At 57.1% G+C, this 26,978-nt stretch overlaps 1 protein-coding gene across 1 annotated transcript in view; it reads left to right on the top strand.

The window, feature by feature from the left end:
* The window catches only part of TBX21 (T-box transcription factor 21), a 32,456-nt gene extending 8,019 nt beyond the window's left edge, over positions 1 to 24,437 (top strand). Inside the window, exons 2-6 of the mRNA XM_039516278.1 lie at positions 19,602 to 19,756; positions 20,919 to 21,040; positions 21,815 to 21,973; positions 22,357 to 22,418; positions 23,311 to 24,437. Of these exons, the coding sequence (XP_039372212.1) occupies positions 19,602 to 19,756; positions 20,919 to 21,040; positions 21,815 to 21,973; positions 22,357 to 22,418; positions 23,311 to 23,959 (1,147 nt within the window). The 3' untranslated portion in view covers positions 23,960 to 24,437. The remainder of the gene's footprint in view (positions 1 to 19,601; positions 19,757 to 20,918; positions 21,041 to 21,814; positions 21,974 to 22,356; positions 22,419 to 23,310) is intronic.
* The last annotated feature ends 2,541 nt before the right edge of the window (positions 24,438 to 26,978 follow it).

Raw genomic sequence — 26,978 nt, 5'->3', positions numbered from 1 at the left:
TTATTCCAGCCCCATAGAGCAAAATAATCTATGCCAGCAAAAGCACAATTTTGGCAATATGACTCTGTTTACGCTTGGGGCTTTTGCTAGCACAGCTGTGTTTTGTCCGGCGATCACACCTCTTCACACCCCTGCCTGACATGGATATGCTGGCGGATGTCTGTAGCGTAGATGTGACCTGAGTCACTTTTGTATCAATATACCTGCGTGCACGGTAGGGGTTGTATTGGTATAACTTGATCAATTAAAAAAACCAGTCCCCTAACTGATGTAGTGGTATCAGTATAAAATCTTGTGTCGTTCAGCTGCTCAAGGTAGTGCCTTGATACTGAGACAATATGGCCCTGGCTTCCAAGCGGTGGCCAGTCTTTGCTGGTGGCTTAAGCCAGGGTTTTTTTCTATACATCAGTCCTCAGATACATGCTAGAAATTAGGGTCTTAAAGCGTTCCTCTTTCGATGTTCTACGTGATATTTGCCGCCGGAGATAAAACAGTCCCCTGCAGAGTAACAGATTAAAATTCCAACCACATCAAAGTCCCCACGCACCCGAAACTCGCTTAAATGTGAAATATATTTATTTATAAACTTTTTGGGGGGCGGTACTGCTGGGCGAGATTCTGAGCCGGCGTAAAATGACTTCTCTCCGTGGCGGCCCACGCAGCAGTGCCACTTGAGCTCAGTGGATAACTCAGCGCCGCCCAGAGGATTCAGGGAACCTGGGGAAAAGCGGGGGAGCTTGGTGCTTGTACTCACCCGGTGGCGGTCTGGGTCTTCGGTGTTTTGGCGGTGGGGGGCCCTTCAGTGCTGCCAAAGATGCGGAGCGACTGAAGGGCCCCCTGCCTCCGAAATGCCGCTGAACACCAGAAGTGAATGAAGGGCCCCCCACCGCCAAAGACCCGGACCGCTGCTGGGCCAGGGCTCACGGGGCCCCTGTGGGCCCCGGGACCTGGGGAAAATTGCCCCCCCCGCCTCCTCCCTCTGGGTGGCCCTGAGATATTCCAATAAACTGGCCAGGTTGTCTCCTTAGTTGCTTGTCAGGCAGAGAGGGACGTGCCATGCTCACGCTCGGGGAGATCAATGCCATTTCTGCACTAACGGCAAAACTAACAACCGGCGAATGCCCACAGTTACGTTAGGCAGGATAAACAGCGTAAGTGCTTTAAATCCTTCAAATTTAAGGGCTAATCAAGCACTGGAAATAGCTATTGAATAACCTGCTCAATTTCGTCTTCAGTCTTTTCCCCCTAGCACCCGTCGCCGTATTAGCGGAGCCCGGCCTCAATTATCGTGAGGGTTTCGTGCATCTTCAACTGCAGCATCTTGATTGGCCATTCAGTGGTTGGAGGTGTGATAGCAGCATACGTAGACGCACCTGAGTTAGCTTTAATGTAGCTGTCTTTGATATCGGAGCAGCGTGGGCCGTACAGACTCACGCGGGACCCTCGGGTGGCGGGACCCTCGGGTGGCTAGCCCGTGCTGCTGTGGCTTCACTGCTGTTGCTGCCTGAGCTAACGAGATTAAAGCGAGTTCCGGCGTGGTCACGTGCTGCAATCGCACCTCTGATTGCCGTGTAGACTGGGTCTCAGAGCCTGACTAATTGGATCACGGGGTCTGATCGGCTCTGGTGATGCCTGTTTCTTACAGTGCCGATTACGCCCACCTTTGCTGCACTGTTTTGTCCTAACGAGGGCCTTGATTCAGCAGAGATCTTCAGCTCGATGGGACTTCAAAGCACGTGCTTAACTTTAAGCAGGTGCTCAAGTGCTTTGCTGAATGGAGGCCTCCTGGCATTGTGTTCCTTAAGTCCCAAAGTCATCTCATTCTTCTATTAACATTTTTTATTTACGCTGAACTCCTCTTCCCACAAAGAAGCCGTCCCACCCTACCCATGAGAACTGGTGGAACAGAACATGAGCCGGGTCCTGCCTTTGTTCCACAGACAGGTTTTTATTTTTTGTATTTGTTTTCTGGAGCCCTCCCTCTGGGGCCCGCTGGAGATTTTTTAGGACAGTGACTTTAAAAACGACAGTGAGCCCATCGGGTGTAAGCTGTCGGAGGGCCATCTTTTGGGTCTGTTTGTGCAGCACCTAGCAGTGGGGGGTCCTGGGCCGCCACTGGGGTGCCTAGTTGCTGCTACAAGACGAATAGTAAGTAAGAGCAGTGATGTCCTGGGAAGCTATATACGGGGGATGGAATCTGGTCTGCCCCAAAGCTTGGGGCTGTTCGGAGAGGAAGGTTTGGGCTCAGACCTAGCTGGAAAACAAACAAAAATGCTCCTTCCACGGGAGGGAAGAAGCTAAAAGAAAAGGGAAGCCACAGTGGTGGTGATCTGGATCTTGAAGGCAGCCTCTGATCTGAGGAGGGGATGGGTCCCTGCTCCCAGAAGGCTCAGCCCCCTACCAGGTCTAGCTTGAGAGCCTCAAAGGCCTTAGGTGAACATGTGGGGCGAGGACATAGGTTCTGGGCCGGAGCTGTGGGCTGCTCTGACCAAGCAGAAATAGCATTGCTGGCTGGCGTCCCCAGCGTGACGGATGATTTTCTTTCTCAGAGTAGTAGACGGGCAATTAATGGTATTGGGGGGGACACCACATGGCCTGAAGGCCAGTTCCCCAGTGGGTGAGGTGTAAAGAAGCCTAGCTCTGAAGTCAGTGGATTTACACCAGCTGAGGACCTGGTCCTTAGCGTGTTAGTTCTAACACGGATGAGATCTAAGGAGGAGAATGTGCCTTGTAACCTGGCTGGGCCTCCCTCCTGCCCCCAGAATTCCCACTGAAGTTGGGGTGAGATTGGGATCCACAGGGAAAGAGAGGCCATGTTCCAAACCCCCCCTCTTGGGCCTGTCCGTCCTTTCGATGTGTCGGGACATTCCCATGTGCTGGATCCAGGTAGCGTCCCTCAGAGGTGTCCGCTGCATGACAATCTCTCTGCCTCTTCCCCAGGCACCTCCACATGGGGTTAGGCTGACCAGGGAGCAAGTGTCAAAAATCAGGACAGGAGGTGGGGGGGGTAATAGGTGCCTATGTGAGGAAAAAGACCCAAAAATTGGGACTGTCCCTATAAAATCAGGACATCTGGTCACCCCCCATGGGGTCCCTCCTGCAAACTACCCCAGACTATCTGGTGCTTGGGCGGGCCCCTGTTGCAGCCCAAGGTGGGCGTGGTGAGGAGGGGGGAACAATTAGACTCTTTGCTGTGGAGCAGCCCCCCGCTGTGCTCGGTGCTGTACAAACGCCGAACACACAGCTGGCCCCTGCACCTAGTCTCTCCCCTCTCCTGGCACAGGCTGGCCCGCTGATGCACTTTCATTGTGCGGAGAGAGGCTGGTTCTCCCATGGGGCAGCCTCCTCTTCAGTCTCATTGGTGTCGGGTCTCGTAGGCAAAACGTCCCCCCTCCGTGCCCCGCTGCCTCCCAGCAAGGCGGCAGGTGGGCTGAGCCCGCGCCGGCTGCGACGCACCAGCCCTCCGTGGAAAATGTGACTCAGCTGCCAGAAGATGCTCAGTTCTCAGGGCCAGTTAATTTTTTTTCCTGACCCCGCTCCGATCCCCTTAGGAAAAAGCAGGAGACGCTGGAAACGGGGGGCCGGTCCCTGCCCGCTCATAGCTCCTGCTGATGCTAATGCAACATTACAGCACAGTGGGACTTTTATCTCCAGTGCACACGCTCCTTCCCCAACCCCCTCATCTCCCCCCCCCCCCAATGCTTGGAAGTATTGCAATGATGCAAAGCAGCGGCGGGTGTCATGTCCCCAAACCTGCCCCGAAGTCCTGCCAAGAAATTAACCCTGGTCCCATCCCTTTAACCTATGTCTCCAGGGGGGGTTCACTCTGTCTAGGAGAATCTGTTGTCATCTGGGCCAGATCCCCAGCTGGTGTAAATCGGCCTAGCTCTGTGGAAATCAATGGAGCTGCTTTGATTTCCACCGTCCGATCTTGCTCGTTAAGGTTAAGCTGAGATCAGGGCCAGATGGTGTTTGTAGGACGATAGCATCCGGGGGGTGGGGATGGGGGTGGGGGGTACAAGGGACCGGCACCAGCTGCCGCACCAGTGTCAAGATTTTTGTAGGATCGAGGCAAAGGAGAGAGTTGAGGGAATTGTAGAACAAAATTCCCCTTCGTTAGCAGAGTGAAGGCCACCAGGAAGATGGCCAAGGAGGTGGCGTCGGGGGTGTTGACTGGGGCAGCGTGGAGGAGAGCACAGAAGGGCTGCACCCCCTGCGGGGAGCTGACATTTCAAGGAGATGATGGTGAGGGTGGGGACAGGCCCTGAAGGCCGAGAATTGAAAGGGAAGGCAAATCGCTCATGTTTGAAGTGCTGGAGAAAGGGGGAGCCGGGGAGAGATCCAGAGAGAGCGGTGGGGTGGTCAGTGATGCCGTTCGCCGCACGGAGCAAGCCTGCGTTGGTCGGGGCCACGAGATGGTGAGAGCTTTAGCCGCACGGATGGAGAGGCCGGGCCGTGGCTTCTCCCGTCGGCGTAGTGAATCCACCTCCCCGAGGTGTGTCACAGCGCTGTCTACACGGGCGGTTAGGTCGGTACAACTGCCTCGTGCCGGGTGTGGATCTTTCACCCCCCTGATTGACGTGGTTATGTGTAGTGTAGACCATGTGTGACTAAGCCGTCCCCTTGTGCGCGGGTGTGGCCAGGGCTGTGCCGGCAGGAGAGCGTCTCCCGACGACAGAGCGGCTGCCTCTGGCCGAGGTTGGGTTTATGATGCCGACGGGAGAGCTCTTCCCCCGTCGACATGGTGCGTCGTCACCAGCTAGCCCTTAGGGAGGTTCTGCAGAAAGAACTGGCAAGATTTAGACCTAGCCTGGATGGGACGGTCTGGAGAGAGGGCTGCATTTTGGCGCCTGGCTGGCAGGGAGAAAGTGGGGAGATCCTATGAAGCGGGAGAAGTGGAGGGGTGGGGTGGGGGGGTCGAGGAAGGAGTCCAAGCAGCTGGGATTGCAGGCATGGGAGTCGGCCAGGTTGGAGAGGCAAGGTTGCTTGGTAGGGAGAAGGCAGAACTGAAGGAGGAGAGGATGGCATCGCGGTGGAGGAAGGGCCACAAGGTCACAAGATTTCTGCCAGAGGCACAAGGGCAGGAGTGGAGGAAGCAGGTGCTGGGTTTGGCCAGGGCTGGGGGCTGCCAGGGCTGGGGTCTTGCAAAGAGAGAGAAGTCAAGGGTGGAGGGACGTGGCGCAGGGAGGGAATCAACCCCAACTCTCAGTGGCAGTGGACGTAGGGTGGGGTGGGAAATTTAGTCTTTTAAAGTCGGTGGCGCTGCTCTGGATCTTGTAGGGAGGAGATTGGGACTCTGTGCCCATTGAAGACAGGGGGGCCACTCCGGATTTCCACTGGGGTAGCAGCGGTCTGGGTGACACTAAAAATCTCGATTGACATAGCCACAGCTCTCGGGTGTGAAAAATTCACACCCCTGAGGGCTCGGCTGAGCTAGCGCCTGGTGTGGATGTGGCTGGGCTGGGGGAGGGATGCTTCCCTCGACCCCGCTAGGGGAGGTGGAGTTCCTACAGCCCCCCAGGGTGGGACTGTGCTCTGGGGTAATGGCAGCATGGCGTCAGCCTGCAGAGGAGACCAGATGAGCTGAGGTGGAGACGGAGCTGATGAAGGAAGAGGTTCAGGAGCAAGGTGGAAGACCCGCTTCATGAGGGGTGAATGGCTCCCGGGCCTCCTGCCCCTGCCCTTGTGCCTGGGATCTGGCTTAGCCTGGTCTTCCGACACCTCTGGGATTAAAAGCAGGCACCTGTGTTTTGGGAGGAGGTGAAGGCACCTGTGCCAGGGATGGGAGGAGATTTCCTTTAGCTCTTCGTCGGCCGGTCCCCACTGACGCAGTCAGTCCCTTGCCATAGGGACCGTCTGCAAACAAATAGGAACTGCTCTCAGTAGGGGCTGCGAGGAGACACCGTTCTGCTGCACTAGCTCAGCCATGCACCCCTCAAATGCACCCACTAGGGGTCAGGCTTCTCCACGCCCCATTGGCCAAGGACACGGGGTATTTTACGCTCCCCCACTCCTGGAAGGTTTATCTGCAGCTGGGATCGACCCCTCCTAGATCTGGGGTGGGCAAACTTTTTGGCCCAAGGGCCACAGTGGAGTTGCAAAACTGTATGGAGGGCCGGGTAGGGAAGGCTGTGCCCCCAAAACAGCCTGGCCCCTGCCTCCATCTGCCCCCTCCCACCTCCTGACTGCCCCCCCAGGACCCCTGGCCCATCCAACCCCCCTCTTCTCCCTGTTTCCTGACTGCCCTGACCCCCCCCCCCCGACAGGCTCCCCCGGCGTCCCACGCCTATCCAACCACCCCCTGTCCCCTGACTGCCCCTCCTCCCAGAACCTCTGCCCCATCCAACTGCCCCCTGTTCCCTGACTGCCTCCTGGGACCTCCTGCCCCTTATCTAAGCCTTATCTTATTGGAAAGCCTGGGAGGTGGGTGGGTGCAAGTGCGGAGGTGTGACTGTGGGGGAGGGGAGCCGGGGCGAATCTCCCCAGCTGGGAGCTGGGCAGGATGGTCCCATGGGCCGGATGTGGCCCGTGGGCCATAGTTTGCCCACCTCTGCTCTAGATCATTGTGTTACGTGAAGGGCAGGGCCACGTGGCTTTCAGTAATGTTTAGATTTAACTTCAGCAGTTGCTTCCTGTAGATTTTTGGTAGCTCATCACAGCCCAGTCCCCAAGGGCGGGTATTGGACTCCTGCCCTGAGGCAGGACGGCTGTCACCAAAGAGTCAGACTTTGCGCTAAGCAGGCGAAGAACCCAGAGTCTCGCACCATCAGGCAACCACCGTGTCTCCTGCTGAGTCAATGTGTGGTGGTGGTGGGGCGGGGAATCCTGCAGTGTCCCTTGTTGACAGTTTGGGGGGTGGGGTGGGGGGAGGATCCAGCAGTCATGTGGGATCTAGATGCAGCCACATGCAGGAGGAGACATTTAAATAGGAAGGCCTAGGTTAAAATAGCCATCCTGACTCACTGCGGCCATATTCCAGATTTACCCAGTAGGGAGCGGGGGCAGGTTCCCCCTGGCCCTCCATTTACACCCGCGGAAAGTGGATGGAAAACGCCCTCAAACGAGCCAAGTTCTCAGCGGGTGTAAATCGATGTGGCTTCTTTGAAACCAGGGGAGCTGCGTTAGTTTCCACCGGATGAGAGTCTGGACCATTGAGTTTAAAAAATCAGCGACCGAGTTTCCGCTTTCAAGCGCACACGTTTGCATAAGGCCCCGGCCAACACTGGGGGGAGAAAACCTGCCTCTAATATCTCCCACAATGTCACCAGACCAGCGGATTATTTTTAACTCGCGCTTTGAAAAAATTGTCTAAAACCACCTAAAATCTCCCCTTCTGCTCGGCTCCAGAATTTAAAAACGGCCCATCTGGCCGTGTATGAACAAGCATTTCTTCAAGCTCTGTGGCACTTCTCTTCCTGTCCGAAACCACTGCGCAGCATTACTGGGTGCTATTATGGCCTGTTGAACTGTTTCCAGTAGCTTTGGATCAAATCCTTACACAGCTGCTGGGCTCCCTGCCAGCGGTAGCTGCATTCCAATGGTGGGTAAGGGGCTCGGGGACCCATGCTCGATGCTGCGGCATCGACTGTGGATTGACTCTGGTGTCGGCTGCCCAATTTGTGTTGCTTTTAGAGACCCTGCGATTTCTCCCCTTTAACCCCAACCAGCCGTGGACACATTTGGATCCTGTTCTGGGATTGGATTTTATCACTTATGCCCACAATGCGTTATTACTTGACTTCCATTAAATCCATCAGAGCCAAACCTCCCACGGAAACCAGTGAAGTGTGTGTGTGTAGGTTACCAGTGATATTAGTGAGCCACATAACGCGTAGTAGAGAGCAGATATTAGACAGATCCTCCCTGCCGCAGCACCCCAGCTCCCCGCCCCCCCGAGCTGTTACTGACCAACCCAGGCTGAGGACGGCCGCACCCCCCGCTCAGACTGTCACTCGCCCGGGAGATGTGTGCTACATTTGAACCCTCAGCCAGAGAGAGGGTCCTGGCGCCGTACTGGTTTGGCGAGAGCTTTGCAGACGTTCTCTGCCTGGCACAGCTCTGCGTGCGTATCCCCTGCCTCTACTGGTGTTCCCTGTGATCCCCTCCGGGTGGTCACCCTGTCGAAGTCTGTGAAGGGAAGAAGAAATTTTTGTTTGTGGACATGCTCATGTGGTCTAGTGGTTAGAGCAGGGGACCGAGCATCAGGACAGCTGGGTTTGGGAGGGAGTGTGGTCTAGTGGTTAGAGCAGGGGGGGACTCCTGGCTTCTATTCCTTGGGTTGGGGGGCTGGTGGTCACAGACAGGCTGGACGACAGATTCTATTTCAGGCTGTGGTCGGCGTGCAGAGGCCTGAGGCAGGACTCCTGGGTTCTATCCCCAGCTCTTTCTCTGTGATCTTGGGACAAGACGCCACTCTTCGGTTTCTCCATCTTTAAATTGGGGTGGCCCACCTCCTGGGGGGAGCTTGTCAGCTGTCATACATTAATCTTTGCCAAGTGCTTTAAGATCCTCAAATGAAAGATAAGGGGAAGGGTTGGAAACCTGCTGAAATGGGAGTGTTCAGGAACATCCACACAGTTGTTTAAAAGAACACAACCTTCAAGAACTGCCTGGTCACACCCGTCCGTGTGCCTCTGGCCAGCCAGCGCTCTGTGGATGGGGACCAGACAGCAATGGTTAGGAGAAGGACATTGAACGATAGTGCCGAGAGGGCTGGTTCTCTGCTCCGCTGCCGTGATGTAGTACAGAATCCGGCGTCTTCGTTCCGAGGTCCGGCTCCCTGGCCACTGTAAATCAGCGGCGCTCCTCTGACGTCAGTAGCGCTACGTCGATAGACACCAGCTAAGGATCCGGCCGGAAGAGGGTTTTCGTTAGCGGTGGGCAAAAATTTTCAGCTGAAAGTCTCGGGGCAAAAACCGCGCGAGCGAACCATTCGCAGGTTGCGTCAGCTGCACCAGATTGTTCGGCGGCGGGTGGGGTGGGGAGTGGGGGAATCGCAACGTTTTGATTCAAATTCAAAAATATTTCAGATTGCTCAAAATCGAAACATTTTGGGCCAAACAAACCCTTTCGTTCGACCCCCCCCAATGGTTTTTTTTTTAACCTTTCAAAACTGTTTGTGTTAAACCCGCTGCCTGTTCATTTCATTGGGTGACCCCTGGTTCTTGTTATGTGAGCGGGTAAATAACACTTCCCTATTCACTTTTCTCCAGCCCCCTCATGATTTGATAGATCTCTCTCATATCCCCTCTTCGTCGTCTCTTTTTGAAGCTGAAAAGTCCCAGTGTTTTTAGGCTCTCCTCATACGGAAGCCGTACTATCCCTCTCATCGTTTTTTGTCTCTGTCCTTTTTCCAATTCTAATACATCTTTTGTGAGCTGGGGTGACCAGAACTGCATGCAGTGCAAGGTGTGGGTGCACCATTCATTTATATAGTGGCATCGTGATATTTCCTGTCTTATTTCTCTATCTCTTTCCTAATGGTTCCTAACCTTCTGGTCGCTTTTTTGACTGCCGCTGCGCATTGAGCAGATGATCTCAGAGAACTGGCCCAGATCTTTCGTGAATGGTAACAGCTAATGTAGACCCCATCATTTTGCATGCATAGTTGGGATGATGTTTTCAATGTGCATTACTCTGTGTTTATCAACACCAAATTTCGTTTGCCGTTTTGTTGCCCGGTCACCCCGTGTTGTGAGACCCCGTTGTAACTCTTTGCAGTCGGCTTTCGACTTAGCTGTCTTGAGTCATTTTGTATTGTCTGAAACTTTGATACCTCATCCCTTACCCCTTTTTCCAGACCACTTATGAACGTGCTGGACAGCACTAGTCCCACTACTGATCCTTGGGGGACCCCGCTATTCACCTCTCTCCGCTGTGAAACCTATTTGTTCCTTCCCTTGGTTTCCTATCTTTTAACCCAGTGGTCCTCAACCTTTTAGTCTGGCAGGCGCCAGACGAAGGACCATGGTGGTGGTGGAGCATCTGCCGAAATGCTGCCGAATTTCTGCGGCGAGGCCACCGACAAGGGACATCATCGAAAGGCAAGTGGCGCCATCGAGAGGCGTCGCTGCTGAAATGCCGCAGAAATTCGGGGCGATGCCTCTCAATGACACTGCTTGTCAGCATCGAGAGGTTTCAGCGGATGCTCCACCGCCGGCCAGGACGCGGGCGCATTTTAACCGTTTACTGATCAATGAGAGAACCTTCCCTCTTATCCCATGACTGCCTACTTTGCTTAAGAGCCTTTGGTGAGGGACCTTGTCAAAAGCTTTCTGAAAGTCCAAGTGCACTATATCCACTGGATCACCCTTGTCCACGTTTATTGATACCCTCAAAGAATTCTAATAGATTGGTGAGGTATGTTTTTCCCTTCCCTAACATATCGTGTTTATCTATATGTCTGATCATTCTGTTCTTTGCTATAGTTTCCATCAATTTGCCTGGTACTGAAGTCAGGCTTACTGGCCTATAATTGCCAGGATCACCTCTGGAGCCTTTTTAAAAAATCGAAGTTAGATTAGCTAAACACCAGTCACCTAGTATAGAAGTTGATTTAAGCGATAGGTTACATACCACAGTTAGTAGTTCTGCACTTTCATATTTGAGTTCCTTCAGAACTCTTGGATGAATGCCATCTGGTCCTGGTGACTTCTTACTATTTAATTTATCAATTTGTTCCAAAACCTCCTCTACTGACACCTCATTCTGGAACCGTTTCTCAGATTTGTTGCCAAAAAGAAATGTCTCTGGTGTGGGAATTTCCCTCGCATCCTCTGCAGTGAAGACCTACGCAAAAAGTTCATTTAATGTCTCCGCAACAGCCTTGTCTTCTTTGAGTGATCCTGTCACACCTCAATCAACCAGTGGATCCCACTGATTTGTTTGGCAGGCATCCTGCTTCTGATCTAGTTAAAACTAACAGCAAAATTTTTGTGTGTGCCTTTTGCTAGTTGCTCTTCAAATTCTTTTCTGGCCTGCCTAATTATATTTTTTACTTGACTTGCCAGCGTTTATGTTCTCTTCTGTTTTCCTCAGTAGGATTTGACTTCCAATTTTTAAAACACATCTTTTTGTCTCTAACCATCTCTTTAACTCTGTTTACCATGGTGGCATATTTTTGGTCCCTTTCCTGATGATGATTATTATTTTTTTATTTTATTTTATTTGGGGCATATATAGTTTGAGCCTCTCTTATGGTGTTTTTTAAAAAGTTTCCATGCAGTTTGCAGGCATTTCACTTTTGTGAATGCTCCTTTCAATTTCTGTTTAACTGATCTCATTTTTGTGTAGTTCCCCTTTTTGAAGTTAAATGCTGCTGTGGTGATTTCCTCTGGTACTCCTCCCCCTCCCCCCCAGGATGTTTAATTTAATTACATTACGGTCGCTATTACTGAGCAGTTCAGCTATATTCACCTTTTTGGACCAGTTAGGACCAAATCAAGAATTGTCTCTCCCCTTGTCGGTGCAAGGACTAGCTACCCCAAGAAGCAGCCATTAATGGTGTCTAGAGATTTTTATCTCTGCATCTCTTCCTGAGATGACATGTTCCCAGTCAATATGTGAATAGCTGAAATCCTCCATCATTATTGGAGTTTCTGTTTTTGTGGCCTCTCTAATCTCCCTGAGCATTTCACGGTCACTATCGCAGTGTTTCTCAAACTTTTGTACCGGTGACCCCTTTCACACAGCAAGCCTCTGAGTGTGACCCCCCCTTATAAATTAAAAACACTTTTTAGTATATTTAACACCATTATAAATGCCGGAGGCAAAGCGGGGTTTGAGATGGAGGCTGACAGCTTGTGACCCGCCCCCCCCATGTAATAACCTTGTGACCCCCTGAGGGGTCACGACCCCCAGTTTGAGAACCCTGCACTATCGCCATCCTGGTCAGGTGGTCAGTGGTATATCCCTACTATATGTTGTTCTTCTTCGAGCATGGAATTTCTATCCGTAGCGATTCTATGATGCAGTTTGATTCATTTAAGATATTTGCTATGTTTGACTGTCCTTTCGCATATCGTGCCACTCGCCTACCAGCATGACTTACTTTGTCATTCCTAGACATTTTGTACCCTGGTGTTACCCATTGATTATCATCAGCCCCCCAAGTTTCTGTGATGCCTATTCTATCAATATCCTATTTCATACCAGGCACTCAAGTCCACCCATCTTTAGGATTTAAACTTCTTGCGTTTGTATACAAGCACTTTATAAAAATTGTCAATATTTAGTTGTCTGCCTTCGTGTGATGTAATCAGAGGTGAAAGTAAGCCGGTCCGGTACGGCGTACCAGCAAGAGCCAGTACACCGTGCCGCACTGCACTGGCTTCCACGGCCGGGATTTAAAGGGCTCAGAGCTCCCGCGGCGGCCGGAGCCCCGGGCCCTTTAATTTGCCCCTGAGCCTCGGGGGCTCCCAGCCACCTCTGCAGCTGGGAACCCCAGGTTGATTTAAAGGCCCTGGGGCTCCCAGCCACACGGCCTTGAAATCTTGAGGCCACGCCGCTTCCATATGAGGCCATGCCCCTCAGGACTCTGGCAGTACCGGTAAGTCCTGTAAGTTACTTTCACCCCTGGATGTAATTGGATGGGATGATTTTGCCAGCCTGTTTCTCTTCAGCTCCTATCGGTACTTTATTAACTTCTATCATTATAATATTATGATTTATTTGTATTAAAGTAGCACCTAGAAACTCCAGGCAGGATCAGGACCCCATCGCACTAGGCCCTGTACGAACACAAAGTGGAGTTACTCCTTATTGACACCCATGCAACCAAGATCAGGCCCCCTGTGTACATGGGCTGGGAAACTGGTGTAAGTTTCAAAGCGGTGTAGCTTGCACCACTGACCTGCTCCACTCCAAAAGTGGCTTCATTTCAGTGCGTAGGTGCTGCTTTTGGCTCCATGTAGGATACAACGCAGGGCCTGCTCCAGCTTCCGTTGCACCGAGACCAGGCCTGAGAAGCCCCAGCCCCACCTGCCCCATACGCATATGGGGCAATACGTTGCTGACACAGCCATGAAAACAGCACCCTCGCACTCCTGTGTCACCACAAATCCGCGGCCCGGGGAGACAGAAGCCGCACGCTGCGAGGGCTTGTTCCCTCGGCACAAAGACCACATCTCTGACACAGTTATTGGGGGGAGATCCTGCTGCCCTGGGAGCAGAGACCTTCCTGGAGAGCAGCAAAGCACTCACACTCCCCAGGCCCCGGGAGCTCGGGGCAAGCATTTGGGAAATTCATTTGCCTAATCGAGCAAGGAAAGCTGGCAGGAAACCAGCATAATCTCCCAATGCCTCGCTGAGATCCTGCGAGTGGATTCCCAGCTGGCGGGAGCCCCGTTGAACTCTGCTCAGGATCCAGCCGGCTTTGGTCTGTGAAAGTTGGGGGCACCAAAGATCTTAAGACCCGAGGCAGCCGCTCAGCTCAGTGTATCCCTCCCACCCTCGCCGCCCTGGTCTGCAGCGAGTCACCATGGCAAGGCGCCGGCACAAGTATCCCGGTGCAGGAGGGGTGTAACCGATCCAGGACCCCTCCGAGCTGAAATAAAACCAACGCTCCCATGGGAAAGGAACCCCCCGGCTGTGTGGGGCAGACTCAGCTGCAGGAGGAGAATGGATGTGTCGTGGGAGAGGCCTGGCTGAAAGCGGGGCAGCGGGTCTGGTTTGGGGTAGTTCAGGCCCAGATCAGAGCTTTTGAACAGCTCCAGATTTTCAGGGCGCTTTGGATCCAGGGTTTTAGTTTGAGCCCGTGACGATCTTGGCCGCAGAAGGCTTGGCAGGGTAGAGGGAACATGGACCCAGCTGAGGAGCATTATAGATGCCAACGTGCTGCGGGCAGGTGGGCTGTACCAACTTCCCCCTCCCTTTGCAGATGCTCCACCACCCTGACCCCCTGCTTCCCCAGCCCTGTGCTCCCGCTACACCCAGCAAACCCCCGGCTCTCCGGGGGCTTCTAACTCCGAGCGTGAGGTTTGCTGCCTTTCAGATCTGGAGCTCTGGCTCTGGTGTCCCGGAAAGCTCATACACCCCCAGGCCCGGTCTTCAAGGGTCATGATTAAAACATGGAATTTCAGACCTGGACGTTTCTTTGAGAAACCCAGGGAGCGCTCGGCTTTCACAGGGAGTCAGTATTTAAAAACACCTGGGTCTTGGAGATGGTTTAAACCCCCCACCCCTTGCGTCCCAAACCATTCGGAAAGGTGAAACCGTTTGTGTAACGTTTTTTACACAAGTCTGGGCCTGGACATAGGCTGGGGCCAATGGGGCAGGTTAGACACGGCATGGGGCAGGCTGGGGGCAACGGGGCAGATGGGGCATGGGGCAGGCTGGGTGCTCAGAGGCGCCCCCCACTGCTCAGTAGTACAGGAGAGGAGACCTGGGATGAGGGTCTCCGGGAGGTAACCGAGGGTGAAAGCAGGCAGAAGAAGTGACCTCCCAAAGCCATTTGCTCCCCATGACTCCCAGGGACGCCCCAGGGCTGGTCTCTGAGCAGTGGGGAGGAGGATTTCCATGCAGAGGGAGGGGAGGGGCCCGGCCCCCCCAGCTCCGACTCAGCCCTAGGAGCGAGCCCTGGGCCGGGCTTTCCGAAGCCGTTTCTGAGAAGTGGGGCCCTGCTGCCCGGTCGCCCCTGGCCCTGCGATCACTCCACCCCGGGCCCTGCTTTATCAGAAACGCCGGCGCTTCGAGGAAACCCAGAGCCCGAAGGCTAAAGCCCCTCCTGGTTCCGCCCAGCGTCCCCCTCCCACGCCAGGGGCGGGGGCCTGTCAGCTTTGAGCATCATGCGCTGTGGCAAGCGCGGGGAGGGAGGAAGGAAGTGAGAGAGACCGAGAGAAGCAGAGGAAAGAGAGAGAGAGAGAGAAAGGAAGAGAAGAGCGGCGGCGGGAGGGGGAGGAAGAGGGGAGCGCAGGGCGGGAGAGAGATCCCTGAAATGATGGGGAGAAAGCCGGGCTGGGCAGGTCAAATGCAGCCTGCGGGGCAGGAGGGAGCTGCCCTGGCCTCCCCATGCCAACGGAGCGGTACCAGCGGTCTGGTTCTGGCGGGGCTCCTTCCGCCCCCACTGAATCCACGTTGCCCCCCCCCATCCCCTGGCTCCCTGCCCCCCCGGCTCTCAGCTCAGACAGGATTCGGGGAGCCCGGCACCAGGTCCCAAAGTGCCCTCTGGTCCCGCTCGCGGCCTCCAGCAGAGAGAGTCGGGGATGAATATTTCAAGGGGGCCGTTAATGTTTAAAGAGCAGCACTGCACAGGGAGCACACGCCTGCCTGAGTGCGGCTCATCGTGTGTGTGTGTGTGCGTGCGCGTGTGCGCAGCAGGTTACCTGTGACTATGCTGGTGATCACTTGTGCACATCCGTGAGTGTGCCCGTGGGGACTGTGCGCGTCAGTTTGTGTGTGAATCTGCGCGTACGCACAGTCGGGGCGTTGTGGGAGTGCCCCAGGTGTGCGTGGACATGGGCATGGCGGATTGTGCACACACACTCTAGGGGTGCTCTCAGTGTGTGTCACTATGGCTTGGGTGTGCGTGTGCATATACGCTGTAGGTGCTGAGTGGGTTACGATTGTGTGTGTTTGATTGTATGGGGCGGGGGCTGGCTCAGAGTGTGTGTGTGTTTGTGTACATACCACAGGGTGTGTGCTGGGCTGTGGCTGGCCCCAGGATATTAAAGAGACAAGGTGGGGGAGGTGATATCTTTACTGGACCAACTTCTGTTGGTGAGAGAGACGAGCGTTCGGGCTCCCCAGCGTCCTCCAAAAGCTGTTCCTCCCCCCCACACAGAACAGAGGTGCAGCTGAGTGCGTCCCTCTCCTGTGGGGCGGGGGTGGGGTTGCTGCCTGTCGGGCCATGCACACCCCAGGTGCACCGAGACTCCCCGAGACCCAGCAGGCTGGGCTGTGGGGAGCCGCCCTTCCTGGGCTGCCCTGGGCTCCGGTGACGTCTGCTTCACCCTGTCCCTGGAGCCTGGCACGTTGCAAACAGTCAGATCGGCCGGTTAAAAACAGGCAGGTGCTTTGCCCAGGGCCATGCGTGGCCTGGACCCTACTGGCTCCCCGCCCTTGGCCCATCTTTTATTCACTAGCTAGTGCAATATTCACTCGCTCTCCCCTCTGCTCCCCTCCACGTGCGGGGCTGGGGGTGGGGCGGGGGGTCATAACTGATTGACAGATCGTGGGAGCTCTGGAGAGAGTCTCTGGGCAGCCCAGTCCGTTGCCCATTTAAACCAACAGGGGAGGAGATTTGACCCTGGCGCAACTGACGACAGCTTGTGTCCCGTGGTCCTCAACTCTCGGCTTCACCAGGAACATGAGCAGGACCGGAGGGGGGTTCAATTCTGCTCTTAGTCTTATTATGATTAGTTGTATATTGTGGTAGCACATAGGAGCTACGGGCCAGTGACGCTAGGTGCCCTACGAACAGAACAGAATGATGGTCCCTGGCCCCAAGTGCGTACTTCGCTCCCCCCTTACAGCAGCGCTCCTGAGTCCTCCCAGGGGGAGTCCGATCAGAATCCCAGGCTCGGCAGCTCGGGCATTTTTGCTCTGGCAATTTGCTCCTGATTTTGGTTGTTCTGAAAGCCCCAGCTCCAGGAGTCCAGTGATGATGTGAGACTCTCGGCTTCCATTTAAAACAAAAGAACAGTAAGTTTCCAGCTGTCATGGTGGCAGAGAGAGGCTCGATGTCATGAATCCCCGCCCCCCAACACACACACACACACACACACACACTCTCTCTCTCTCTCTCTCTCTCTCTCTCTCTCTCTCTCTCTCTCTCTCTCTCTCCCTCCCTCCCTCCCTCCTAGGCTCAAAATCCAGAAGGCAAATAAAAAAAGCATCTATTCTTTAAATTTTAATTTCAGGAATTTTAAGCCACTCTCACGCTGGTGGGAGGAGGGGGTGGGGCTGGTTGATGACTTTTGAATGGTTGGCGTGGGCAAGGCTGGAATGGGGCCAGAAGGGTTGCATCAGCGTGACTGGGCCTGGTTCTGAACCTGGCTACCCTCGTGCTAATCCGGCGTAGGTCAGTGTGTAAAACCAGCATAAACCCAAGAGGGGGCTGGTGCTAAGGTGCATCTTTATCTAGCTGCTGTCAATCTAGCTATGGCCGCTCTTATTTCCACCGAGTAAATCTGCCATCAATGCACCACTTCAGCTGCACACCAGGGTGGGTGACGGCAGGATTTGGGCCCATGCATCATAATTACCAACAATTAATTCACTCCCTGTAAAGCTTGAGCTCCCCTCCCCTCACTTTGCCACCCTTGATGTGGACGGCGCTGAGGATCAGGCCTCTAAAACCCGCTGAGGCTGGGTGCTCCCGGCCAGTTTCATTTTCTGTCTCCTGTCAGTGCCGTCCCTCGGCGGCCTCTGTGGTTCCCACCGTGCGCTGAACTAGTTGAAGGTGCCTGTCGGAAGCCAGGAGACTGGCCGAGCTGGACCATTGCTCTGACCCACTAGGGCTGTTCCTGCGTCCGCCTGGAGCGAACCTGCAACCTTCAGACCCAAAGCAGCCGCTGCTGCTTAAGAGGACTTGTGTCAGCAGGGACTAGCAGCCTGTTGCAGTCCCTAAAGCCAGCCACTAGAGGGAGCCATGCTTACACTCCCTATAGGAGTGCCTTACACGTGTGGTCATGTCTCCCTCTTGTGGCCGGCCCTGGTGTCTACAGCCACCTGCTACCTAACCCCTAATACATGGAGATATACCCATCTCCCAGACCCCGAAAGGTCATTGAGTCCAGCCCCCTGCCTTCACTAGCAGGGCCAAGTTCTGATTTTGCCCCAGATCCCTCAAGGGCTGAACTCACAACCCTGGGTTTAGCAGCACAAACCACTGAGCTATCCCTCCCCTCCACAGTGGTTCTCAAACTTTTGGACCGGTGACCCCTTTCACACAGCAAGCCTCTGTGTGTGACACCCCCTTATAAACTAAAAACACTTTTTAATATATTTAACACCATTATAAAGGCAAAGCAGGATTTGGGGTGGAGGCTGACAGCTCGTGACCCCCCCCCATGTAATAACCTTGCGAGCCCCTGAGGGGTCGCAACCCCGCAGTTTGAGAACCCCTGCCCTAGTGCTAACAGCAGACGCCGGTATGTTTGTGGGTCCCGAGTTCGATCCTCCATGGCGCCTGTTAGGCGTGTGTGGATGTGGTTTGTTGCATTGATTCCCCCCAGATCCTGCCAGGCCAGGGCCCTGCGTGCAGCGGGGAGAGTGTCCCTTTCTGCCTTTCTCAGACCACTCTTCTTGCTCTGACGAAGGGGGAGGCCACTAATGAGAGGGGATGGAACAGGGATTCGAAATTGGCGTGTGAGCCCCACCCGATCGTGCCCAGCTCTCCTCTCCCCTTTCGCTCCCTGCCTCCCTCCCTCCTGCTCCTCGGCCCTTCCCTGGCCTGGCGATGGGGCTGAGAATAGCAACGGTGTCGGTTCCTGAACCGGAAACGTGGGGAGGCAGAGGGAAGGGGCGGCCTGGGCGTGGGACGCAGAACTGAGCGGCCACCTGTCCCAGTCACTTGACAAGTCCCTGGGTTCTGAACAGGCCCAAGCGGCTCAATCTGCCCTGGGGGGCAGGGGCTGGGATTGGAACCGGCTGGCTGGGCCGGCTTCAGAACCGGAATTGGAACAGCTGGGAAATAATCCAGCTTGGGGCCTCGGGGGGGGGGAAGGGGGTTGCTTCAACAACTCACCCCCACCCTGTTGTCTCCCCTCCCATCTCCGTTCTCTACTGCTTCTTCCCCCCGCTTTCTATAGCCACCCCGAGCTTCCCCTCCCCCCTCCAGTCCCCCCCTGTCCCTCCATCCCTCCCTGTGCCCAGGGAACGCCCCTGGGCTCTGCTGCAATACCAGGAATGGTTAAATCATCTCCTCCTCTCCCTCAGGTTCTCCTGCAATCTCTGCCCCCAGCCCTCTCCCGATCTCGCTGGTTTGATACCCCCAGGTGCCCCCCAGTGCTCAGGAATGAATGGGGATGGGAAACCAGCCCTGCACCGGCCTTGTCTAGGGGTGTGTAGTTACAGGGTAACCTCATGGGGTTGGCTGAGGGGTAACCAAGGCGCCTGCTCCGTGCCGAGCCGAGACTCGGGAGGCCTGGGTTCTCCTCCCAGCTCTGCCGCTGACCCGGGGCTGGTCACGTCTCACTGTGCCTCAGTTTCCCCTTCCACCCTGTACGTGTCTTGTGTAATCAGACTGTGACCTCTTGGGGGCAGGGACTGCCTCGCTGTGTCTTTGTACAGCCCCTAGCACAGCAGGGCCCTGGTCTCTGTTGGGGCCGCTCAGCGCTACCATCAGAGATAATAGCGTGAGAACAAGCCTGGCCACCACACGCCGATCCTCCTTGTTGCCATCACGTTCCTCCAGCCCATGTCCCACAGATACATCCTCTGTCCTGTCCTGCTCGGGGCTGGGCTCCCACCTGGGGCCCAGCTCACCTCCTGGGGGGATCTTTCCTCGCCGCGTGGCCGGACTCCACGGGATTTCAAGGGCAGGCAGATGCTCTGCGCCAGGGAAGGAGGCGGGGGGGGGGGGTCTTGCTGTGTGATATGGGGACCCAGGGGGCGTCCCCTCCAGTGTAACATGCTGGGTTGTGTTTGTGTCCCTGCCCCAGGCGGATGTTCCCGTTTCTCAGCTTCAGCCTCTCCGGGCTGGACCCCGTGGCTCACTACAGGGTCTGCGTGGACATCGTCCTGGTGGATCAGCACCACTGGAGGTACCAAGGCGGGAAGTGGGTCCAGTGCGGCAAGGCCGAGGGGAACATGCCAGGTAGGAAGGAGAGATCCAGGCCCCTCCCCTCCAGTTATCTCGTTCATGGGGTGGAACCAGGGGGGTGGGTACAGGGGGGTGGTCGGTGCTTGCCACTGTCTCTTGGGTTCTCTTGAGAGAGTGGGGAGCTCCCACAGCCAGTGCTCCTGCAGCGCCCCCTGCTGGGAGAGCCAGGCGCCCCCTCCCCCCAGCCACTGCTCCTGAACCCCCCCCCTTGCAGCGCCCCCTGCTGGGAGAGGCTGGGACTGGACTAGCCAGAGCTCCCCCCCATAGCCAACACTCCTGCATCATTCCCTGCAGCGCCTCCTGCTGGGAGAGGCTGGGCCTGGGGTAGCCGAGAGCTTCTGCACCATTCCCAAGAGTGGCACCTGCTGTAGCAGCTGTGTTGGGGGGGCAGATGGGGGAGGGGGCTTGCTGTGACCTGAGAGCTGGTTCCTGATTGGGGGAGGGGGCGGGGTTTAGATTTCAAGCAGCAATGGCCAGCGTCTCGGGGCTGCCTTTTCCCTTGCAGGCGGTGGAGCTGGATCCGTGTTCCCCGAACAGAAGTAGGGAGCAGGGTGACCTGATGTCCCGATTTTGGGGTCTTTTTCTTATATAGGCTCCTATTACCCCTCATCCCTTGTCCTGGTTTTTCACACTTGCTGTCTGGTCGCCCTAGTGGGGAGCTAGGGTCTGCAATTCGCCCCAACCCCAAACTCCCCTGGCGCCACAGGGCCCGGGACCAGCCCAGCAGCCAGTTGCCGTGAGGAGCAACAGGGAGCCCCCCCCTGCCCCCCCATCCCTCCAGCCCCAGCTGCATCCCCCCAGCACTCGCCGCATTCCCAGGAGCCAGAGTGCCCTCTTGTGGGTAGCCGAGATGGTGCAGTGGCTCCCTGGCAGGCGTAGCACCCTGGGGCCAGGGTGAGAGCCGATGGGTTATCACCTCTCTGCCCCCTGCCTACCCAACCGGCACTTCCCAGCCCGGGCTGGAAGAGGGGGGGACTTGCTTCCCGTGGTTGGGTGGAGCAGCTGGTCCCAGGTGCTGCTCCGAGCCCTGAGCCGGAGGCACCCAGCCGGGAGGGGGCGCCGGCGGGCAGGGGCGCCGCATCAGGCACTGGGTGCAGGGAGCAGCTGGTGGGCCCGTGGGAGCGGCACGGCACTCAGCAGGCGGCTGTTTTGGCAGGTAACCGGCTGTACATCCACCCTGACTCGCCCAACACCGGGGCCCACTGGATGCGCCAGGAGGTCTCGTTTGGAAAACTCAAGCTCACCAATAACAAGGGGGCATCCAATAACATCTCACAGGTAAACCCTCCCTCCCCCACCAATCACAGGCCAGATACCTGTCCCCGTCACCCGGGTAACGTCTCCCATCCCGGGCACAGGCCAGACTCCCATCCCTGTCACCCGGGTAACGTCCCCCATCGTGGGGCACAGGCCAGAAGCCCATCCCTGTCACCTGGGTAACGTCCCCATCGCAGAGGGCACAGGCCAGACACCCATCCCTGTCACCCTGGCAACGTCCCCCATTGCGGGTCGTAGGCCAGACACCCATCCCTGTCACCCAGGTAACATCCCCCATTGTAGGGCACAGGCCAGACACCCATCCCTGTCAGCTGGACAGAGACCCACCAGCCTATCTGCATTCCCCTCCAGCTTCTGGACCCTCCAGACACTACCTACTCCCCACCATCAGCTTCTCTGTGGTGTGGGGCTGACTCTCAGGACCCCTCGGGCTTTCTCTGTTCTGTTCTTTCTGTCGCCTTCTTTCCAGCTGAAGGAGCTGCCTTTTGCCCAATAGTTAGCCTGTGGAACTGCCTGCCACATGATATCGATCTAAAGCTATGAATCCCACTGATGTTCCCTCAATGGCTTATCCCAGCAGGCCATGGTACCCTCAGCAGGATAAGCCTGCCATGGTCTCCCCCGTAGATTGACCCGCAGAAAAGTGAGGATCACTCTACCATGGATTGTCCCAATGTCCCCCCCCACTCCCAGCTGCAGAGCATCCCTTATGAGCTCCGCGCCCCCTGCTCCAAGCGCCTCTCCCGTGACGCTCCCGTGCCCTGCTCTCCGCAGATGATCGTGCTGCAGTCGCTGCACAAGTACCAACCGCGGCTGCACGTGACGGAGGTGAAGGAGGGGGAAGGGGACGAGGCCTACCCCTCCGGCAACACCCAGACCTTCATCTTCCCGGAGACGCAGTTCATCGCCGTCACAGCCTACCAGAACGCCGACGTGAGTACAGGGCTCCCGCTCCTCCTTGGGCCACGGCAACCCCTTGGACACCCGGGGGCAGCCGCTAGGGGGTGCTGTGCCAAGGAGAGGGGTAGGTCTGAGGCCGCCCATGGAGCGTCACGTCAGCACCCCATGGCCCGGCTCCCGCCTCATGCTGGGAACAGCCGGGTGGGTGTCGGGGAAACAGTGGAGCAGGGCCCGTGGCGGGAGCAAGCGGAGGGAAAAGGGTTCCTAGGGGGAGCACTAGGAAGATGGGGGCTTCCCTGCATCCCTGCTGCTTCCCCCCCGACTCTCCCTCCTTCCCCTCTGCCCCCTCCCCAGCCCCGGGCCGCCCCCCCCACCACTGTGAACGCGTGCCCAGCCTCTGTCCTGTGTTGTCCTAGATCACTCAGCTGAAAATCGACCACAACCCCTTTGCCAAAGGCTTCCGGGACAACTTCGACTCGTGAGTATCCTCTCCCCACCCCCCACTGGCTGTTTTCCCATCGCCCCGCGGGGCTGGCCCAGCCACGGGCCAGGGGGCGGGTCTGCCTTGATGCACCATCGTCGTTGGGTCACTGCCAGGCGTTTGCCTGGTACCCCCCAGTGCTCAGAGGGCGTTGGTGGGGAGGGCAGAGAGAGGGGTCACTGATGCAAACATTGGGCATGCAGAGCTGCGGTGGGGATGGGAGAGACACTTCTCCCCCAGAGCTGCAGAGGGGTGAGGGGGTGTGTGTGTGTGTAACACACACACATCCACCCACCCACCCCTCCCAACACATACTTGTGCCGTTGTTGTTCCTTCTTGGTACTTCCTGCAATGCACATACATTCGCTGTAAGTTTATTCTTTCAAAGTGCTACTTGCGTGTTTTATTTCTCTCTTACACTTCAGTTTTAATTCTTTCATTCTAAACGGCCTGGCCTGGCTGGAGTCATTATTCCTCTGGGAATTTTTGAAACAGAGAGATTCTCTCTAGGTTTTTTTGGGGCTACGGCTGGCGCACATCCCCGCCGTACCTCGATAGTGGTGCACGCGACAAAATATATTCCGCATGTGGGTGCAAAAAAGGAGAGGGAACCTTGTCGCTCACTCGCCGGGGCCTGGGGCCTCTGCTGAGCTTGCCAGCATGGGGGGAGGGATGGCGACGGGCAGGGATGCCCAGCCAGGAATGGGGCCAAGACCCCCACAAACTCGGCTCAGTTACCAGAGCGCAGCTGAAGCCAGCCAGGGCCGGAGCCCAACCTGAGGCACCAGGTGCCACCCCCCAACCAGCCATCCAGCTCCAACCCCGGTGCCGCAGGGCACCCTCTCCACCCCCCTGCCTGACTCCCCCTTTGTGTTTGTCCCCCCCCCAGGATGTACACGACGGCAGAGGGCGACCGTGTGACCCCGTCCCCGCCTGACGCCACCAGCTGCCAGCAGCTCCTGCCCGGCAGCCGCTTCCCGTCCTTCCTGCACGAGCAGTACCCGCTGCCCCAGAGCCGCTACTACAACGGGGACCCGCTGCAGCACAAGGAGCCCCCCCGCTGGTACTTCGCCTCCCAGCAGCCCCCTGCCGCCCCCCTGGATTACAGCGCCTACGAGGGGAGCTACAGCGGGAACAAGTACGTGCCCTTCGGCGTGAAGGCCTTCCCCCTGCCGGCCTCGCCCCATGCCACGCTGCCCTACTACCAGGAGCCCCATCCCTTCGGCTCGCCGCCCGCCGCCTGGCAGCCACCCGCCAAGCCCAGCCCCGGGGCGCTGGGCTGGTTCCGGCCCGTGCGGGACGTCAGGCCCCTGCCCGCCGGCGAGGAGAAGGGGAAGGACGCGGAGGGCTGGGCCGAGCCGGCCTCGGTCAAGTCGGTGGACTCCTCGGACTCGGGCCTGTTCGAGGCGGAGTGCAAGCGGCGCCGGGTGTCGCCCTACGCCTCCAGCGCCGAGAGCTCGCCCCCCGCCCGCAACGGGGACCTGTATGACAAGGACGGGGGCGCCGACCCTGGCTACTACGGGTTCTACGGCAACTGAGGGGGGGCAGGAAGGGAGCGTTTTCCTAGTGCTGATGGGCTGGAGCTCCCCTGCTCCCCACATCATATCAGGTGTCCCCAGGGAAAGGGTGTGACGTGGGGGGGGGGTGCTGCAGACAGGCGCAGCAGAGGAGGTGAAGGGGGGGAGTGAAGCTTCTCTGGGCGACTTCTCTTCCCCCCCCCCCCCCCAGGTGCACAGTTCAAGCCCTGCCCCCACAAATGTTACAGGTTGTTGGCGGGGTGTGTGTGTGAGTGTGTGCATGAACTCAGTGTGTGTGCGAGGCTGGGCCCTGCTGGCTCATATTTGTGCATTGGCATGTGTGCAAATGCCCTCTTGTGCCTGTGTGTGCAGTCGCACATGGGGGGGGAGGGGCAGCCACAGAGGCGCTCACACCCATGTGCATTTACACACTGACCCCTGCCCCAGTCACACACGAGCACATGGCCGGACATTGTTGCACATGCCTATTCACCTGCAGCGGTCGCACATACGCAGTGGGGGCTCACACGTGAGAGAAAAATGCACACAGCTGTGTGCAGGGGTGTGTGTCTGCACTGGTGTCCTGACACACTGCCTAATTTAATAGAGGGGGAAACAACCAACAAGGGCACACCCCCCCCCAAGCACCAACAATGCAGTTACCCTGCAGCCAGCCAGGAGCAGCAGGTCTGGCCCGAACCTGCTTATCGCTGATGCCCCGAGTGCCTGTCTTGCCAACGCCCCCCCGCCGCACTCCACCCCAGGCCAGGGTGGGCTGGGCACAGGGGCACGTTATGTCTCCTCCCCCCCAGTTGCTCGCTGCTGCCCTCCTGTGGCGACCAGTGGTGACGGGAGCACCCTCCTAGCAGCATCATTTTCCCCCATTGCAGCAGGCACCTCCCCCCAAGTGTGCTGAGGGTTCGGGCGTGACGGAGGCCTGGTCTGTGCCCAGTGCAGCCCCCTGCAGGCAGGCGCCAAACCCCTCTGGCTCTGCGGTGGCTGGGGGGGGAGGGAGAGGGGGCCATCAGCCAGAAATATTCAGGGATCTTGCAGCATTTCAGAGCAGGGCAGGGCAGCTCTGTGTGAGCCAGCCCCCTCCCTTTGCACCCCAGCTCCTGGCCTTCCGGGGGGGGCTCTGTTCTCCAGTTCCCAAACAGCAGGGATCCTGGCCCCCGACACCCTCCACCACTTGGCTACCTAATGATTCAGGGGGAGGGGGGTGGGGGTTAGTTAAACGTTAAATGTTATTTTTCTCCCCTCCTTGGGGCATGCCCCAGACCGGCAATATTTGAAGCCTCTAGCTTGGGAACACTGGAGGTGGATTTCTTCAGCCAGACAATCAGAGGACGGTGCCAGCCAGTTAGTAGTGGGCCTGGCCCTCCTTGCAGCCTGCCACGCCGGGCTGCCCCCATTGCGGGCACGGGCCACTGGCAGCCCTGCCCCGCTCGCCCAAACTGTTTACACGCTGCCCGGCCTAGGCGGCGAAATGTGCGGGTCTGTTCTGGGATGGGGTTGGGGGTGGGGGTTGTGGTTTGGGGTGGGGGGGGTGTTGGGTTTGTTTGTTTGTTTTTTAAGAAAAAAATCTTTACTTTGGAAAATATTTATTGACCCATGTACAGAATCTACACGTTCACCGTGGTTTGTTTTTTGCTTAAGACTTTCTTTAAATAAACTGTAAAGCCGTGGCGCCCACGCTGTGTATGTGTGAGCACCAGAGACCTGGACGCACCGTGCACGTGGGGGGGGGGGTTGGCGAGCTGCAGCTGAGCCTGGCTGGATGGGACCAGGTGCCATGCTAGCCAGGCGTATGCTGAATACCTAACTGCATACGGGGTGTGGGTGTGTGAGAGAGCAAGAGAGAGATCTGGATGCAATGCATGCATGTGGTCACACACACACACACACACACACGTGTGTGTGTGAGATTTGCAGAGAGCATGTGAGAGTGAGACACACACATACAGCCAGCTCTGCGTGTAAGGGGTGTGCAACTGCCTAGCTGGCTGCACCCATGTGCATCCCCAGCTGTGCGTGAGCGGCACATGTGGGTGCAATGAGCAGGCAGCCGTGCAGGCCTGTGCCTAGCAAGTGTGCAGGGCATACGTGTGCGGCTCCATGTGAGGGGTGTGTGCAATGCACACATTTGCACACCTGCACTACTGTGTGTGTCAGGGGGTTGGCACAAGCGTCTGGCTGAGCGTGGGTATCGCTGCATGAGCACCTATGGGTGGGGCTGTATATTCAGGGCCTGCGGCTGAGCACATGGAGCTGAGCGGGTGCGTGCGTACGATGCGCAGGTGAGCGCAAGCGTGTGAGAATCTAGGGATGTGACTGCGGGAAGGGGCGCGAGCCCAGCCCTTTGGGAGGCACCGACCTGGGTGGAGCGAGTTCAGAGCCAGGCAGGGAGTCTGCAGGCCCCATCCCAGGCATGGGCAGCAGCCTTGGGGGGGGGGGGGGGGAGGGGAACACCCCACACACGGATGTTAACGCTTCACAGCACCAACCTGTTCAGCAGGCCTGGCCCAATACGCAGGGTGGCAGCAGCTCGCCTGGCCCCAATCCCTTGTGCTCATGCACTGACGGGAGCCGTGCAACACGCCAACCCCTGCTGGGCGTGCACCAGGAAACCTGCCGGGCTCCTGCACCTTCCTGCTGGCGCTCTCCAAGCACTTCACACCCGTGAGTTACCTCTAGGCAGCCTGATGAAGAAACTGAGGCAGACAAGTGATTTGTACCTAGGGGCAAAATGGGGACCAGATCCCAGGAGGCCTCACTTCGACTGCCACCCCCGTTCCTTCAACTAACCCCTGGCCCCCACCCGCCTCTCGCAGCTGGGACCAGAACCCAGGAGGCCTGGCTGTCAGCCCCTCTGCTCTAACCCTTAGGCCACATGAGCCAATGAAGCCTCCTGCACTCGCTAAGGCATGTCTGAAACCACTGGTGTTGCAGGAAGGAAAGAACCCTGGAGCCAGGAGCCCGTGGGTGGGCTGGAGGGGGCCTGGTTTGCAGAGAGGCAGAACCTCCCCTCACGTTGGGTGGG

The sequence above is a fragment of the Mauremys reevesii genome, linkage group 27, assembly GCF_016161935.1.
Source record: "Mauremys reevesii isolate NIE-2019 linkage group 27, ASM1616193v1, whole genome shotgun sequence".
Lineage (NCBI taxonomy): Eukaryota > Metazoa > Chordata > Testudines > Geoemydidae > Mauremys > Mauremys reevesii.
Note: the sequence above shows the minus strand (reverse complement) of the source record. Positions and strands in the feature narration are given on the sequence as shown.